Raw genomic sequence first — 11,410 nt, 5'->3', positions numbered from 1 at the left:
TACTACATATATTAATACAATAATAATAATAATAATACTAATAATAAAAAACAGCGCCTTTAAAAGCAAAATCGAAAGCGCTTTACAAGTAAATAAAACAGAAATAATAAGGCTCAGTGCAGACTGGCTATGTTAAGGCCGTGTGTTTTTATTTGCTTTTTACTTCGATATTCCGGGATATTTTTACATTTAAAATCAGCTAAATAACCAGCAAGAGACAACTTGGGTTTAGGTAGAAGCAGTTGGCGTTTTTATCCTCATCAAATAACTTTGGGCCCATTGTCTGGGTTTCATATATACATGATTACATTAAAACAATATTGATTACATCCATGGCAGTTTTCTTTTCTACTCCACTGAAATCTGTTCATGCAGAATAAGATATTATGATCTCGCTCTGGCATATTTCTATTAACATAGTAAATCTTTTTTACAGGTAAAAAAAGTTGAGGTACGTCAACAACAAGTATCAGTTAGTATAATCACTGAAGCAGAGGCTGTTACTGATTGTTAACTGAGATTGAAAAAAATATTTATGTTTGCAACTGTTCTATTCTAAACATGTTGAGACAGCCAAGCTATTTTACTGCTGTTTATTAGGGAGGAATTTGCTTGGCAGCCTCTCAGAGAGATGATCTACTGAGACACAGCAAAACAGTGGGCATTCAGTCTTCACGTGCAGGGAGCATGGAATAATATTTACTAGCACTGCCTGCTGCATGGACATTTCCAGGAATATCGTTTCATCAAGAAAACCAGTGACACCAAAGATTAACAGAATTGCAACTAATTATATACAGCATGTGGACATGTTGTAGTCAGGAGTTCCGTTGCACTTGTTTTTTTCTTTGCTATTCGCATTTATTTTCAATATGTAAAGGCTCCTGAACACATAATTTTTTCCATTTTAATACATATTTTTAACTTAATATATAAAAAGGGGCAGCATGATTTAAGAAGTTCAATGCCTTTTTTAAAAATCCAAACCAACGTATAAATTTATGCATATAAATAATTTGTTGATTCATTCTCCCTACAGATTATTTCCATGTCCACAACCTAAAAATGAAAAACTGAAAACTCATCATTCTTTAGTTAATTATTCCTTAGTTAATTATGTTATCGAATTTCAAAGTACAGTATTTGCAGTATTATACTCTGTATCAATGAGAGGGTGTTGTCTGTCTTTAACCTGGATTCACTTGATAAGTTAGTTAATGCTGAATTTTGTCTCTAATGGCAAAACTGGACAAGGAAGCCATATCAGTTTTAACTGTTTAAATAGTTATTGAGTGGTAAAAGCGGAACTAAATCTGAGATCCATGTACCAAACAACTTTTTATAGTGTTTTTAGCAACTTAATTTTGTGTTGTCTCAAGACTGGGTTCCTCGGTTTTTATAGATCAAGGATCATAAATGTTCTTCATTCTATTATTTTGTTTAAATGCTGTCTTGTTTACAACTGGAGCGTGGGTCATAATGATGTTCAATTTGTGAAATGTAAAATAGGCCAAACTATTGTAGACTTGTATTAATCATAAAACACCCTTACGGAAAAAAAAAAAAAAAAAAAAAAAAAAAAAAAAAAAAAAAAAAAAGTATGTCCAAATATATTGGCATACAATATATTGTCATTTTAGTTATGAGGTTTTTACTTCTCTTAAATGCCTATTTGTTGTTGTGTTATGCACTTGTATGACTACCAACGTTTTTATCCTCATCAAATAACTTTGGGCCCATTGTCTGGGTTTCATATATACATGATTACATTAAAACAATATTGATTACATCCATGGCAGTTTTCTTTTCTACTCCACTGAAATCTGTTCATGCAGAATAAGATATTATGATCTCGCTCTGGTTACTTGGCAAACACTGAATTAAAAAAACAAGTAATATAACAGGTTTTAAATATTGTGCAATATAATTAATAATATATTGGTATATATTGTAGAATATATTTTGTAACCTTCACTCTATTGAAATATGTTAAACAATATATTTCTCAGTGCATGTAAATATATATTTATTATTTCCATAAGAACACTGTAGTGTGTTTAAGAATTCATGTACCTGTTGCAAAAAGACACTTGAAGGATTAAAAGTGTGTTTCAGAAATAAGTTGCCTGTTGGGCCTACTGATCATATGCTTGTACACAATTTAAGACATTTTAGGTAATTAGGGAAACCCTCCATGGCCTTGTTATAACCAAGTTTTTATATTGTTTAATGGAACCTATATGTTCAACTAAACACATGCTTTACATCAGGAGTGTCCTTTTTACTTTTTTTATTTACTCGGTCATGTATTCACAATCTACCCTTTAAAATACATCATTATCGTGAATTAACTATTCTGGTTTGGTGCATAAACACAATAGATACAAATGGTTTTGCTAATCTTGCATACCGCCTTAGCAATGAAGCCATATTACTTAACTGCTACAAAAGATTTAGAAGTGAGTAGTTTTTCAAGATTTACGATTATATTGTAAATCACTTTCACAAATCAGCCCCCAAATGTAGTCTCCCATCATGTTCTCATTATACTGTCCTTGGTAGCGGCGTTCAAAGTCCAGTATATCCTGGTGGAAGCACTCGCCTTGCTCCTCCGAGTACGCTCCCATGTTCTCCTTGAATTTATCAAGATGAGCATCAAGGATATGGACTTTGAGGGACATCCTACAGCCCATTGTGCCGTAGTTCTTCACCAGAGTCTCAACCAGCTCCGCATAGTTTTCGGCCTTGTGATTGCCCAGGAAGCCCCGAACCACTGCGACAAAGCTGTTCCAAGCTGCTTTCTCCTTACTAGTGAGTTTCTTGGGGAATTCATTGCACCCCAGGATTATCTGTGGTCCGACGAAGACATCGGCTTTGACCTTTGTTTCAGACAGCTTAGGGAAGAAGTCTTGAAGGTACTTGAAGGCTGCTGACTCCTTATCTGGAGCTCTGACAAATTGTTTCATAAGGCCCAATTTGATGTGCAATAGTGGCATCAGCACCTTCCGGGGGTCCACCAGTGGCTCCCACTTGACGTTGTTCCTCCCCACAGAGAACTCGGTCCGCTGTGGCCGGTCCCGCCTGTGGTAGTGCGCCTTGGTGTCCCTGCTGTCCCAAAGGCAAAGATAGCAGGGAAACTTGGTAAAACCGCCTTGGAGACCCATCAGGAATGCCACCATTGCAGTCTCTTGATGCCATCTCAGAAAAATGCAGATATGTATCCACTTAGGCAGCTGGAACTAAACTGAACTGGTGGTCTTAAGGCCCCTGTATTTATACTACTATTTATATTCCTGGAAAGTTCTAGAAGGTTCTAGAAGTTACTCCAAGTTTACTCAGCACTGAATCTATCTGGAATGTTCTGGAAAATAGGTAAATTTCAAAATATCACTGTCCTGGTCACAAAAGCAAAGTCTGTGGGGAATAATAGCCATTTTCTATACTTTTGAGGCATAAGCAATTAGGAAATAACACTTACTACCCAGGAACCAAACAAAAACAAAAAATTTGTTACACTGTGTAATACAAGAAGTACAGAGGACTACTACTTTTACTGTAGTTATAAACAACAAATGCTCCAAGACACAAAAACAGAAATGTTTGATTTAGCAGAAGTGGAATACACAACTGTTTATTTTTATTATTACTTTATAACTCGGACAATGTGGGGGTGGTACAAAACTGGTCAGAAAAACCTTGACACACTTCAAAAATGTTTACTCCACATTTTCTGATATGTAAAACGTGATGTCCCTATCTCACGGAAAAGGATGGCATATGCTTTGCAATGCTACAACAGGGCAAACCTGATAAGGAATACTTCATATCATCTTGTAATAGTTATACAGCAATTCAAATATTTATACAGCAATATATAATATATATATATATATATATATATTTATATATATATATATATCATATATATTATACTATATATATATATATATATATCCGCAAAGTTACTCCGCAAATATTACTGAGGTCATATGCCTTTCCTTAGACTAAGTCAAGGATGCAGAATGTTTAAGGCTGATGGGCATGAGCCCATCCACTATTGTGAGTCAGTTTAACTAATTAGCTAAGCCAATGCCTGGCAATGGGACTGTTAAAAAACAAAAAACAGCTAAAGGATCACTCAACAGGTAACTAACTTGTTAAACAATTCAACAACACAGGTTTCCAGAAAGATGAAGAACATTAATTTTACTTATATGTTCACATTACTTTCATGTGGGATAAAAGTAGGATTGAAAGAATAAAGAAAAACAAAACAGAAAAACTGGTCACATAACTACACTTCAAAGCTACAAAAATAAAAAAAGGAATAACTACTTATATTGTTGGAAAAATAATCATAAAAACAATTAACTACCATAAGAGTTCATTTCAGATTTTTCCACCACTTCCTTCCAAGCCTGAAATAGTCCATATAAAATGTTTCGAGTTTCATGGTGTAAAATAAGCAATAGACTGCTGAGTGGAGGTTGTCTTCATTGCTCACATCTGTTCACCGAGGTCCAAGACTCTAAATTTATCCAGGTTGTAGAAACACGCTTTGACCACACGTCCTCCAAAGTATCTTCCATTTAAGTCAACAACAGCTAGAAATAAAAATACAGCAATCAGCTATGTTCTAATTAATTTCATACATTAACATACTTTTACAGGGCACACAATCTTGTTTAATATTTTGTTGCGGTAAACAAAATATTCCTATACTACAGATTCCCACACCACAGATCTATTAGTAGACCCATATTTTGAAGTCATTATCTTTAGCAAAAAAAGGTTCCCTTATTTGTTCCAGCACTTATGAACTTCTGCTCAGATCACAAACTATCTTGCAACAAGCGACCATGAATAAAATCATGTTTATGTCAACTAGAAATGGAAGAACCTTATTTATTTTTATTTATTTATTTATTCATTCATTCATTCATTTTTATAGTAAGTAAATAAATAGCTTATTTGCTCCTGAATTAATAGATGTTTTTAAAATAAAATGTCTCACCTTTTATGGCAGACTCCACCCTTTCAAATTCTAGGAATATTCTCACAGCTGCATCATCATTTACTCCAGGAATCTGGAAACAAAAATTCACATAACTGATATTATGCTTGTCTAAAGTGTCCTTTTGAGTCTGCTGGAACAAACTATTCAGAGGCCTCACAAAAGCTATTAATGCATATGTCCAATGTAAGCAAATGTCAAGTTTCAAAATCAAGGCTTGTATCACAAGACATAATGTTTAAATGTTCAAAACCTTTTGTCCTGTTTATCAAAGAAATTGCTTTACATTCAGACTGATTAAATGTGCTGAATCCTCAGTAGTAGGCACCATCAAGCTGTTTTACTTTTGTAAAACTAATCATAGCATCCCTAGTTTCTAAACTTTTGGTATTATTGCCAATATTTACAGAGCAGTTGTACTATTCTGCACTACAGACTGCTACATGTATGCTTAACAAGATAAAGCTTTCAGTCTACACGCAGGTATTCAGTAGAGATGTGCAAACCAGTTCCTTTGAAACCGGGTACCCCGTTCCTGCTTTGGAACCAACAAACTGGATACAAACATCAGGGATCCAGTTCTAGCAAGTACTATTAAGTTTTTAATAAAACTGATTATTAAAAACATTAATTTCTGTCAAAAAATACATTTGGTAACTATATTGACATGTTTACACTTACAAAAAGGTCTATAATGTATTTTTACAGCATTAACAGTTTTTTTTTTTTTTTATATATATATATATATATATATATATATATATATATATATATATATATATATATATATATATATTAGCTTTTATAATGTATTTTTACAAGTCAATTTTCTGCACCTCGATGGGATAATTCACACGACAACCTCAAGCCAAACACGACAACATTTCGGCTATCTAAAATTGTAATTTAACCCCAAGCCGAGGGGTCGTATTTCAAGTTGGGATCCTAACATACACTGACCTGTTTGCACATACCATGTGGTTAATGTTTGTATTAATTATAAGCTTTGTGAAATTTGCAATTAACTTGGTTCATATAAAAAGCACACAATGGACTTCACTGTTGTAATAAAACTGTTACTGTGCAAATTGGAGATTATTGACTATTTTGTTAACTTTAACTATACAGGGTGATTTCACAGATTGCACAATATTGTCTGAGCATAGCCAGAGGCTGTAACGTTTATGTATCATATCTTACATGAACAGTCTCTCAAATATTTTTCCTTTGCATAACATCTTATGTATCCTCCAGTTTTTCGCAGTCTATTGGCCCCCCCCCACTCACACATTGACATGTGGAAGTGTTTTTTCTAATACCCAGTTCCAATAAATCTCTTCACTAGTATCAAGAACAAGTAGAAACTAGGTGAAAAAACATTTTTGCATAACGTGGCAGCACGGTTACTTCGATTCTCACCTCGAAAATAACGCATTTCACAACTTTGCCATATTTTTCACATTCCTCCTTGGTTTCACCTTCTAGGTCTTCATCCACTTCTCCACTGCCCACCATATTCTACAAAAAATGAAACAGTAGAAATGTTCATTGAGAAATTCCAGTACTGACCATTTAACATTAGACTGACCGGAGCAGAGCAACAGCCTGCTAGATGACTACACGAAGAAAAAATATTATTGGTTTGATTCCACACAGCTAATGACAATAATTATATTAATGACATTGTTAAAAAAGCATACCATGCTCACCAACAGACTGCTTCAGAAATAAGTTAATATTAACCAGACTGTACTGCAATACTATAATGTTTGACAAATTATATTTGTTCTTCAAAGCATTTATGTTCTAATGCAAAATCTAATCTAATAGAAATGATAGCTGTAATAAGTAGTATGTTTCGAATGGGGAGGTGGGGTGGGGGATCCTTACCCTCAGTAACACAACTTTTGTAGGGAACTTCAGGATCTCTGTTAATGGGTTACCATCCGATTTTTTAGATGCATCCACTGTAAGCAATTATAACAAAGGAAAAAAAAAACATTTAAGGCAGAAAGCATGTATCTGCTGATTTGAAAATATCTATGTTCATTCAGATTGCAGTATCATTCAATAAAGGCATATTCAAAATGTAAAGTAACTAATTGTATTACAAACTGAAACTGCTATAGTGGCATAATTATTAAAAATAAAAATAATTCAGCCCAGTTATATTCATAACCCTTCACCCATCTTTACATATTTTTGGCCTTAATAAGGTCGAAAAAAACCTTTGGTTTCTGCTTCCCCTGCCAACTCTAGAATAACACCAAGTTCTAGGTACTGTGTCTTGACTGTAGAACTCTCGCACAGTTATGGGCAAAAATATCAACATGGGAATCCATTCCAAAAAATGTACTTAACACTCTCACACATTAATAACATATAAATAAAAAATTGAAATGTTAACCCTTTAGTACCTGTGTTCCATGTGTTCATTTCGCTCACAGGCACTATGGGCTGACTTGCTGCTGCTGCTTTGGGACAAATACGCAAGCGAACATCTTAATTCTTACACTTTATGGCACAGACTTAATATTCATGGAACCCTCTAGGCAAGTGTGAAGGAAAGAAGGAAGAGCTGTTTACAAAATTCCTTTATCATGTAATCAAACTGTAAATCAGCTGGGTTTTTTTTTTGGGGGGGGGGGGGGGGGGGTTATAGTATTATCTACTATCTTGCATTTATTTCTGCTTGAACCCGTATCAGCAGCATAAAGTCTTTAAAAAAATGACGAAAACATTATGACGATTCTCACAAACACACATGGAAATAGTACAGAAACTAAGCATAACAAACATTCAAAGAAAAAAAAAAAATGTATATATTTATACGTAATTACTTGTTCTACCCTAAAACAAAATTTCTTGGAACCAGAAACCAAGAACATTTTATTCTAGGCCTCAGCAAATAACCTTCAAAGGAATGTCTAATTCTTTAACACCAACACCATCCATTTATTTTTGATGAAATGTTAGCATAAATAAAAACCGGACAAATGAGTTACCATGGTTAACTACTTTCCCTATGAAAAAGGCTGAGGATTCTTTATTCCTGGAAGCTTTATAACATTTATGCAATACTGGATTTAAATAAATCAATAAAAAAAATACATAGACTGAAAATAAGTACACTTGTCTGCAACATCGCCGACGATGATCTTTCCTCCTCTCTTGCTCGTTTTCTCTACAGAGAGGGCAGTACTCAGACCCTGTTCATGTTTTCCAAGACCTTGACCCTCGCGGAAACCATATTTCTGCATGATTTTGTGGGCAACAGTGCCTCTGCAGAGTACCAAAAAAGGAAAAAAAAATAAAACAACATCCAAGTTATAATGGAACCTGCTCCCTGCATCATCTACACACCCCAACCTGTGTGTACTGCTTCACAAATCTATATGAAGAAAACAAAGACTGTGGATAAATTTAACTAACATGAATTACTTCCAGGTGAAAGCAGTGCTGTATGTATTTTCTTTAATTCAGTGATTTCCAATTCTCCTAACAGTCACATTCACTCTTGTACACATGAAGACAAATGATGACCACCAACACCAGGCTAAGATGCAGAAAATAAATCTGTTTCATGATCTCCAGCTGGCTGGCAAAAAGATATGATCCTAGGAGTCAGGACAGGTGCGTTCTGCAGCGATATAAGTTCACACTTACCCCATGTTAGCAAGAAAGGAATTGGTGGGCCCTGGCGGTGAGCGGGGTCTCTCTGGTTCATCATACATTGGAGGAGGGATTGCTGCTTTAGAAGAGGGAATACGAGGCCTGGCCTCTTCTTCATATGGATATGTTGCAGCAATAACTGTAAGGGTTATACAAAACAGCTTAGAGAAAATAGCATCTTTCTATTTTTTCACAATGTTAATATGTCTTCGAATACTGAGAGAGAAATTGTTGTAGTATAGAGACAACTAACTGTTTGTTGAAAATTACTTAAAAGCCTGGATTTTCTGGGAATTCGTACTTGTATATGGAATGGTGATATTCCTGACTGGAATTAAATGAGAACCATAGGTTGTTTTATCCATAAGGTATTGGAATGTCAGCAACAGCAGTTTTCTGGTTAAACTGACGCAATATCGTTTCAAACAATGCAGCATAAACTAGATTGTGTAAAAAATATGTACTGTGTATTACAAGAAAGAATAAGAAAACAATGAGATATTGTTAGAATAATTACAACAGTGCTGAGAAGGGCTGCTTCACAATTCAAAGATCTGTTCATCTGTTCTCCAAAACTAATGTAGTATAAAATCAGTCTTAAATACAACTGAAATATTACATTGTACTCATTGCCACGTAACTCCCCCACTGCAGGACTGCTGCTTGTGAATGTCCAGATTGCTTATCGAGGTCGACTTAAAAAGAATGGAAAACACCAAGCTAGCATGACATCAGTAAAAACACGTTGTGGCACTGTCTAAAATACCATTTGTAGAAATTCCATAAATGATTTTTTTCAGGGTCATTTACTGTTTGCTTGTTGAGTCAAAATGCTGGGCATTAGAGGGATCCCGACCCAGCAGCACACAGCAATACAACAGGACATGCCCATTATCCTTGCTGTGGGCTGTTTTGGTCACATACTGTACATGCCTAAAAATTTCCATTAAAAGGACTGCTATGTTCTTGGTGTACACTTGTAATACGATTACAAATTTGCTTTTTAAGAGGGTTTACAACTAAACCTGTCTGTGTGAGTGTCATTATATTTTAATTGGAGTAGGGCTATTCTAAAATGGTCATATGAAAGTTTCTAATTTCTAACATATGGTAGAGTAAAATACATGTTTTTTAAAAAGTACTGTTTGCCATAGCAAAGCAAGATAGCCCAGCACAGTCTCTGCAAGTCAGCGGCTGATGCATAAAAAGTAGAGACTAATTTACTTTCTTTTATAGCAAATATGGAATTGTGTAGTGCACTTAACAGGTTAGCAGACTTTGATAATCCTTATAAGACATATATTTAGTGTGATACTGTTTAGTCTAGTCAGTTAAGGTTCTGTTCAAGGTCATGAAAGAACTTCACAAAACAAACCTATAACCGGCTCTAATAGCAAAACCATGTTGTAGTGCTCCTCCTAATGTTCAACAGTACATACTGCACCATTTATTTAACCAATGCTAACAATTAATAACTACATTTAATGATCTAAAGCAGTGCTCTCCACAGTACTAGCTCACTGGTGGGCCACAGAGTGATAGAGTGAACATTTCCCCCTATTCCAAACCTCATGCAGCATATTTGTAGGCTGCTCAAACAGAAAGATCTGCAAACTACACATAACAACAAATGTACACCAGCTCCCTGCAAACTATTAAAAAGTTAACCATCACTGAAAAGCATTTTAAATCACTTACGTTCTCTGTCCTTTTCAACCAGGGATGTTGGTGGTGCGATTGCTGCTCCTCCCATACCTACACAGAAGAATACAGATAACCACAAACAATTCAAATCAAATTTAAAAAAATCCAACCAACTACATTCTGGCACCACTTCAAACTAGAAAGCAGGCAATGTCAGCCTGTGGTGTTAGGGGGGATCCTGTTTCTCCTATAAAGAGCAGCCAGTTACACCTAAAGAACGGGGTAGGAGAACAGCCTACCTCTTTTCTGTCTCTCTCTTTCAAAGTCCTCATCTTCGTCAGATTCAGGATCTGGCCTCCTGGAGAATCCAGTGGGAGTTGCGTCATGTCTGTCTTTCCGCCTCCTTAGGATTTCCCCAAATGAAAAAATTTTTTAAAAAGGCTGCCTAAAAAATATTTAACTAGCACAAATAACCAAACTAATGCACAAATTTGCAGGGGGTCCTTGTAATCTCAGAATACATGTATCTGTATTTTAAAAGATGTATAAGATCAACAGTTTATCAGATTATATCCAATTGCAACCCAAATGGACACAGGAGTGTAGAAGTCTATGATAAAAGTTTAAAGACTTTAAAAGTAAGTTCACCAGCGTGGCAAAGAGACCAGCACAAGTGCATAAGAGTTCACATTTTGAAAGACCACCCTAAAAAGGAAGCTGTGACTTGCTTGCAGCACATTATGTGCTAATGTCGCCATACTTTTCTCTCTCTTCAATCTCTTTCTGTCTCTCCAGCTCTCTCTGTCTCTGCCTCTCTTCTCGGTGCCGTTTAACAACCTTCTCATAGTCGTTGGGAAACATAGGGTCATATTCATCAGCTAAGGGGATCAACACCTCTCCTGATGAGAATCCACTTGGCACTGGGTCCTGGAAAAGCAATGGCTAGTTCAATTCCCAGCGCTTCAACATTTTCCTCCCTTGTTAAATAAATGATCAAACATATAGTCATAATCAACACAATTACTATAAAACTACTTACTTGTTACAGGATCTATCTTCATTTCAGGAAGATAGTTTAAG

The 11,410-nt window shown here is 35.4% G+C and overlaps 1 protein-coding gene across 3 annotated transcripts in view; it reads right to left on the bottom strand.

Moving 5' to 3' along the window:
• Positions 1 to 3,970: 3,970 nt before the first annotated feature.
• rbm17 (RNA binding motif protein 17) overlaps positions 3,971 to 11,410 on the bottom strand; it is an 11,117-nt gene continuing 3,677 nt past the window's right edge. For 2 of the 3 annotated variants that reach the window (XM_041254717.1, XM_041254718.1), the window contains exons 4-13: positions 11,091 to 11,257; positions 10,630 to 10,733; positions 10,385 to 10,441; positions 8,681 to 8,825; positions 8,145 to 8,296; positions 7,432 to 7,488; positions 6,905 to 6,981; positions 6,434 to 6,532; positions 5,015 to 5,087; positions 3,971 to 4,604 (exon numbers count right to left, since the gene is read on the bottom strand). In XM_041254717.1, coding sequence (XP_041110651.1) covers positions 4,501 to 4,604; positions 5,015 to 5,087; positions 6,434 to 6,532; positions 6,905 to 6,981; positions 7,432 to 7,488; positions 8,145 to 8,296; positions 8,681 to 8,825; positions 10,385 to 10,441; positions 10,630 to 10,733; positions 11,091 to 11,257 — 1,035 coding nt within the window. In that variant the 3' untranslated portion in view covers positions 3,971 to 4,500. The remainder of the gene's footprint in view (positions 4,605 to 5,014; positions 5,088 to 6,433; positions 6,533 to 6,904; positions 6,982 to 7,431; positions 7,489 to 8,144; positions 8,297 to 8,680; positions 8,826 to 10,384; positions 10,442 to 10,629; positions 10,734 to 11,090; positions 11,258 to 11,410) is intronic. The other variant, XM_041254719.1, reaches the window with a different exon arrangement.

The sequence above is a fragment of the Polyodon spathula genome, chromosome 7 (assembly GCF_017654505.1).
Source record: "Polyodon spathula isolate WHYD16114869_AA chromosome 7, ASM1765450v1, whole genome shotgun sequence".
NCBI classification, from domain to species: Eukaryota; Metazoa; Chordata; class Actinopteri; order Acipenseriformes; family Polyodontidae; genus Polyodon; species Polyodon spathula.
The sequence above is the reverse complement of the archived record's forward strand: the minus strand, read 5'-3'. Positions and strand labels throughout refer to the sequence as shown.